The sequence below is a fragment of the Phalaenopsis equestris genome, unplaced genomic scaffold (genome assembly GCF_001263595.1).
Source record: "Phalaenopsis equestris unplaced genomic scaffold, ASM126359v1 Scaffold001124, whole genome shotgun sequence".
Classification (NCBI taxonomy): Eukaryota; Viridiplantae; Streptophyta; class Magnoliopsida; order Asparagales; family Orchidaceae; genus Phalaenopsis; species Phalaenopsis equestris.
Window position 1 is genome coordinate 301,950 of NW_018165563.1, and position 7,455 is coordinate 309,404.

A 7,455-nucleotide genomic window follows, 5' to 3' on the forward strand; every position below is an offset into this window, starting at 1 on the left:
GACCCGACGTAGTGGGGTTAAGGTTTTGTTGTTGCTGTTGGTGGTGGTGGAGGTGGTGGTGGTGGTGGTGGTGAACTAAACTTATATGGAACTTCCACTAAGTTTTAATCATGCTCTCAATTATAACCATTTATCCATATCAAACAATGCCTTATATAGACTCCAACAATCGTTAAGAGCATAGTTTGAAGAATTCACATAAGACTTGTAAAGTGTAACAGCCGGTAAAATAATAATGATAATCATAATTTGAATTTGTTGCGCCAGTAGACAAAACCAATGAGCAAGTTCCGCTAATAGAAGGAATGAGGGTTTCAAAACAATAAGCAAACAGTCGAACAGACAGATGAGGCTCAATCTCAAGCAAACAAAGAGTGAGGACGACCAAGCCAGCAAAAGAGATGACACAGTGAGTCAGTGCTATGCGATGCACGTGTCAAAGATACCGGAGGAGGAAACCAACTTCTAGTGTGTGAGGGAGATGAAGCCAACAAGAAGCAGGTAAGAACAAAATAAATGACAACGAGAGTGGAAAAGGTGCGTTCACACACACGAGACAGAATAATGATGAGGAAAAAATTGAAGAGGAGAGAAAAATATTAAGTTTAGGGTTTATTTTCAATTCTGAATTCTTTAATTTATTTTGAATTTATTTGAATAATAATATTGAATTTTACTAAATAGTAAAATTCTATAGAATTTGATTTGGAAGTAAAAATAAAAAAACATAAGAGATGAAAAGATAGAAAGAAACAAAGTTTAAAGTATGAAACCAAATCAAAAATATTTTAAATTTTATTTATTGAAAATTTTCAAATATTAGTTTAGGAATTTGAAATATGGGTACTCTCATAGATATATCAATGGAATTAGTATATATTAGTTTCATACGAAGATAAATAAATTTTGCATTAAAAAAACTAAGCGACTGTTTGGCGCGGCATTTTCCCAACTTATCTGTTTTGAAAACGAGGGCGATGCATTTGGTTTTCACGTTCGGTGGGCGTTTGGCGATACATGCGGCTCGAATAATATTATATGTCGATCACGGGTTCGATCCCGGGGCCCAGCATTTGGATTTAAACTTTACTTACTTGCCCCAGTCATCGTGTTTGCCCCTCCCGTGACCTAGGTGTTTTCAATCCTTTTCTCCGCCCTCATCCCGCCTCTCTCAAGCGTCTGATGCATCTCTCTCGACTATGTGTTGCTTTTCTCTTCCTCCTCCCCTCTGCAATTCGTAATTGCAGTGTTTTGTAAGTAATTTTCGTAGTTGTTCTTGCAATCCGTAACAGTGTTGGTTTTTTTATTTTTGATGGAATAGGTTTTTGTGCGTAGTATCATGCTTAACCTATGGATAATTACGATGGAACGGTTTTTCTGTGATTATTTGATCAATGTTGGATATCTCTTACGGATGGGCTATCTGAAGTCATTTCCAGATACCAAATTTCACGTTTCAGATTTCGAGCGATCAAGCGGTATTGCCCGTGGAATAAAAGAAATGTTTAACAAGCACACTCATCCGAATGTGATGTGATTGAAGAACATTTGGGGTGTGGAAGAAAAAATGGGCCCACCTACGTGATATACCGGCATACCCGTTTTCTAAACAAGTACATATTGTGGTGGCCACGATGGTGCTCCACAACTATATTCAACGGCATTACTCTCAATCGGATCCAAACTTCAGTATGGCTGACGAAAACAAGATGCAGGTCCCGCCTTAAGCAGTTGAATTTCACGTTGAAGAGTAAATACCACTGGCAGAGAGGGAATCACCGAAATTTGAAACCCAGGATGGTAAAGGTGCAGCGGAAATGGCAGCTTTAAGAGAGTGGATCACAAATGCTATCGTTGGATGTTTACTAGTCATTTCATCTTTATTTTCTAGATTCTATGTTTTTTTTTTATGTTTGTTGTATTTATGTTACTTTTGATTTTATATTATTCACATGTTTGAAAGAGCTTTTCTTCATTTATTTTTTTTTTGGTTCGTAAGGTTCAAGATGAGACGTATGATGACTGTTTCATCTATTTTCTTTACTGCTTTGTATTAGTTTTTTGTTTCTGTAGTATTGAATATATTGTCAAGACAGTTATGTTACAAACAACATTATTTAACTAGGGCAAAATGATCATTTATCCATAAATAGCTACAAATCAATTATTTTCAAACAGCTTTCCCAAACAGTCAGTCAGCTTATCCAGATAAGCTGCTAATCAACAGCTTATCCTGATAAGCTTCTTATCAGCAGATTATTCAATAAATTGCAGCAGCCCCAATCATACCCTAAATGGGTTGGAGAGAAAACTAAAGAGTCTAATAGCTTAGGTTTTTAAACTTTAATATTCAGTAAGAAGTCGTACAAGAAATGGTACATGTATAATTATAAATAAGAGTTTGAAAGATAATATTATAAAAATTAATAGAATTTGAAATAGAATTATAATTCTAAATATTTGTTGTTGATTCAAGATTCTTAACATTATAAGTGTTTATGCTCTCTAAATAGGTTTAGATATATATTCAAGAGAAAAATTTTGGAATGACCTAGAAGATACATATAATACATGTTGAAGAAAAAATTTTATTGATGGAGATTTAAATAGACATATTGGTAAAGAGGTAGAATATTTTAGAAAATTTTATGGTAGTTGTGATTTTGGAGTGACTAATGAAAAAGATATTCATACTAGATTTTACTTTAGCTTATGATTTTATTATTGTTAATATTTTATTCAAGAAAAAAGATGAAGATGAGCATATTATCACTTATTAGAATGGATCTAATAAAACACAAATTGAATATTTTTATGAGAAAAATAGATCGATATTGAAAAAATTATAAAGTTATTCCAAGTGAAAATTAAAGTACTCAACATCCATTATTATTATAGAGTTAGTTGAGACACTTAAAAGCAACATTTAGAAAATTGGGTCAGATTGATCCGTTCGATCGTGAACTTGTGGTCAGTTCGGTCTAGACCACACTAAAAAGCTTTTCTGACTGTGAACCGTCTGAAACCAGCCGAACCAACGGTTCCATAAATCGGAGAACCTATTCAACCTTTTATAAAATATAAACATAATTTTATATTTTTTCTTACACTTTTCACGTGCTTGTCGGTTTCCAATTCAAAAGCATGCCCAAGCTTTTGTCTTTTCTATCTTTTCCAGGCTTTTATATCTTTTCCGTAACTTTTCATATATATATATATATATATATATAGGTTTTTTGTTTTCGTGTAAAGCTTTTCGAACTTCCCTTGATGACATGGCACTTTTCATATATATAATGAGAGAGAGAGAGAGAGACTTAAAGGGACTAGGGTCACAGAGCTACGGTGAGAGGAAATATAATACTAATAGGAAATTTTTATATTGATATTATTAATTTTAATTATTAAAAAAAATTTTGGGAGTAGAATCAATTATCTTATGAAAATAGCAATTTTTTTATGAATAGAGCCACTTAAAAACATTTTATTTATTTATCTTTTTTATATTCATATTATTATATTTTTATTGTATTATTTAGATTATATTTAATTAATTTTTATATTTATTGATTATTACATCATCCGATTCAACCCCGGTCAAACCAATGAATTTTGAGCCTTTCTTTTTTCCGGTTCTATCTCTGATCTCGTTTTAAAAACCTTGCTTAAAAGACAAATAAAATTATTTTTATAAATAAACTTCAAGATCTTATAATTTAAGATGTTCATGAAGAAGTTAATACTATGTGAAATAAAATAATGAATAGAATTAAGAAGTTATAAAAGATGTGCTTGAAGAATCAAAAGGAAAATCTCTTATGAATAAAATGGTTTGTGATAGAATTGCATCCAAATTTAGCTACCCTTGGTTATTTCACGTTTAACCATAAGCCCTTCTGCCCCTCCATGAGTCCTTGCAACCAATGGGACTGCAAAATGCAATGAGAGAAGCAACATATCGTGATCAAAAGGTTGGTTCTTAACAAGGAAATGAACACAGATACTGAGCCAATTTAATGGTACCAAATTCAAGTATATTTAAGGTCCAACAGAAAAGATGGTTCTATTTTGCTTCAAGAAAATATGAATCAATTAGGATTGATTCGCCCTTTTGTCAAAAATTAAAATAAGTTGAGCCCTACAAAAAAATGTATCAAATAGCTGTAAAGTAATCATATAATTTGCCAGCCAGTTTTTATTGGTTGCATGGATGACCTATATGTAGAACAGGCAACCATCGAATCTATCTAACTAAAATATTTAACTTTGAGCAGACTCATGGACATAGAGAAATGATTTACATCAATAAACAACCTACTAGCATCAAGGAAGGTTGAATTGGAAATACAAGAAAAAAAATATAATAAAGAAAAAAAACTGTCCCACAAACATTGGCAATAAATTTTTTATAAAATAGAATCTTTTCACAAGAAAATTGGCAATAAATGATGATACCACGGCTACTTCACCCCTCAGCATGGTGGGAATGCCTTCACAAAGTCCAAGTAGCATCTTGCTCATGCCCAAAACGTACCTATTAGGATACCCCTTGCCTGTAACATAACAACAACAACAACAAAGCCAAAAAAATAAAAAAAAATAAAAAACAAGGTACAGTAACATAACATATGTTTAACAAAGTATCCAAGAAAAAACAGCAAAATAAAATTGGATCATTGCCTGACTATTTGCTGAAAATATAAAATTATGTCCAATTTAATGACATAGCTATCACTTTAGGCTTCATGCAGAAGCTTACATGCCTCTGTGATTAGTATGGCAAGAGAAGAAGAAAAATTTGTCAAAGGTTTTATGTTTCATGATTTGTTAAGAAGAATATGGAAGGAACAAACATCTATTCATTAAAACTAAAAACGCCTTTCTCTTCTCCAATTCTATCATTGATTAAAGCCCAAAGACAATGTAGTCAATATGAACTCTAGTATTAAGAACATCCTCAAAAAAGAGTTATACCATCCAATCTTTACAAGGTTGATAACAAATGTGTTTCTCAAAGAATGCAAATGTGTGAATTCTATACTACAAACTAATTTTTGAACAAAGAACAGAAAAATAAAATGAAGTCCAAGAACAAGACTGATCTTTCACTGCTAACTCTCAGATAAATATTAGTTTCACGATTAGCTGTATAATGAAAAAAAAACTTCACAAAAAGTGCAATATTACATGTTGGAGAGGAGCAGACAGGCATATGCTTTAATTTTGACTATTTTAATTCACAAACTTCAATCAATCTATACTCTAATGTAGATAAATTCATGTTAATAAATTCATTGGTTTTAAATGATCAAACAAAATGAAAACTATATATCAAAAGTTCAATTAAAATCATGATCACTCTGTGACTCTTAGGGCATTAAATGATTGTGAATTCCAAGCTATATGGCACGTTCAAATTGGTAAATTAGTAGTTCCCTTTGATAGCCAAGGCCAACTGATCATGCAAAGGCATATATACCTCCATGTTCTAATCTTGTCGAGTTAACAGTCACTCCATCCAAAGTTCGAATTGTGCAGTGAAATATGACCTGAAAAAGAGTCATCAGGTAAACGTACCAGGTTTCCTTGATAGCACTTACAAGGATCAAACAGAAAATAGCAGATCTAGCAAGCTCTCTGCTCAAATATTGCAGTTTGAATATTTTAAGGGCACCACAGCAAAGAAGTTAAAAATTAAAGGTACAATTTTCATAATACTGTTAATCCAAGAGCTTATAAGGGACATGCCTAAGAATCAGGTATAATACTTTAAAATAAATCCAAAAAGACCATAAAGTCAGTCAAACAATATCATAGCTCCAATAATAACTCAACATAGTAATTAATAATTGGTGCAAATAACATCTAAGAAAATCATACCTGATCTCCTTCTAAAGGTTTTCTTGTGCCCACTCCAGATCTAATCATTGCTTTCATCAAGCTTCCAGGGGTAATATTTTTCTTCCTGAGAAAAAGAATTAAACACAATGAGCCAGTGTTAGAGTTCAATTGGAATAATATTGCCAGGAAAAGTCACCATCATTCAAACCATTTCCTACAATATAAACATGTCTATGAACAATTGCATAGTTAAAATTTGTTTTTTGGCACTATAAACAGCGAAAGAATTAAGAATTTCTATACATTCATCATTAGCAAAAGTTACAATTCATTGGGCCAAGAGCATGAAGGGATGTGACAAATAATCCTAGCAAATATCCCGTGGTCTCCAAAGGCTAACAAATCACTGTTAGGATAACCACAGCACCCACAAACAAGCCATTAAACAAAACATAAAACATTCAATGGAATATCAGCATTGAGAGGGAACAATTTTATTCTTTGTAATGATAATGAGAGAATATATTAAATCATTGTTAAAAAGGAATTATAGTTCTCCAGTAACCAGACAAAAGATCTATAGGCAGAATTCTCCTTCACATCAACACGGCTTAGAATTAAATAAATATCATTATTGATCATATTTTGAAATAGAAATTTCCTATTTCAATCCTCATTGCTCTGAGGCTTGAGAGGCTAATGCAGCTATCAGGGCTGGCTGTGCGCGGTTGATGTGATCAGAGCCAATTACAATCAATAACATCATTATTACCAAAATCAAGTTGTAGCTTTGAAACTCTTTTCCTGAATCCCAATGATTGCTCCTCTACTCTCTTGACGAAGCCACTATCAAAGTTCTCTCTCCGCTTCGATATTTCGAAAACGTACATAGAAACATACAAGACAAAAAAATGACGTCGAACTGTACCTATCGTGCTCAAAGAAATTTCCCTTTGTACAATGCAAGGGTAAGCATATGATAAGAAGCTCAATGGCAATACCTCTTTTCATACTCTTCATCGGATTTCTTCTTCTTCGGGGCGTATTCCTGCTGCTCCGTGTCATCTTCCAAGGCCTGCTGCTTCTACTCAATCCTAGATGGAGAAGAAGATCTAACCTCGGAATCTTAAAGTCGGTGTTATCTGCAGAATGCAAAGTACAAATTATGAAAGAGGTTATCTCGAGATGGGCCACTTAATTCTGCCCTAATTTTCTGCCGGAAGACTATCCATTAGTCTATTCGACCACTAGCAGGTGACGCGGGTTTCTACTCTCTACAGTTTGCAGATGACGTCACCACAACTCCGATACACCGTTTAACACTGGTGCCGCCGATGGGCGTGGCGCGGCGGCAGCGAAGGAACAGCGGAAGATGTTGTGGCAGCAAAGAGACACCGCCTCCGGTATTCTCCTCGAGCGATTTCTCGCCAGCCACCGGCAGGAGAGCCAACGAATTGATGCAAACCAACGCAAAAGCATTGGGTAAGCAAAAATTCCTACTTAGAAATCAAGCATCAATAAAATTTTTTGAATTACTTCATAAAGAATCATGACAATTTGATAATCTAAAGATCCTCAGGATAAGTTGAAATTTTTTGAATTATTGAACCGATA

At 33.6% G+C, this 7,455-nt stretch overlaps 1 protein-coding gene across 1 annotated transcript in view; it reads right to left on the minus strand.

Moving 5' to 3' along the window:
- LOC110033292 (peptidyl-prolyl cis-trans isomerase PASTICCINO1) overlaps positions 1–6,918 on the minus strand; it is a 71,670-nt gene extending 64,752 nt beyond the window's left edge. Inside the window, exons 1-4 of the mRNA XM_020737219.1 lie at positions 6,843–6,918; positions 5,881–5,965; positions 5,480–5,549; positions 4,456–4,553 (exon numbers count right to left, since the gene is read on the minus strand). Of these exons, the coding sequence (XP_020592878.1) occupies positions 4,456–4,553; positions 5,480–5,549; positions 5,881–5,937 (225 nt within the window). The 5' untranslated portion in view covers positions 5,938–5,965; positions 6,843–6,918. The remainder of the gene's footprint in view (positions 1–4,455; positions 4,554–5,479; positions 5,550–5,880; positions 5,966–6,842) is intronic.
- Between the last annotated feature and the right edge of the window lie 537 nt (positions 6,919–7,455).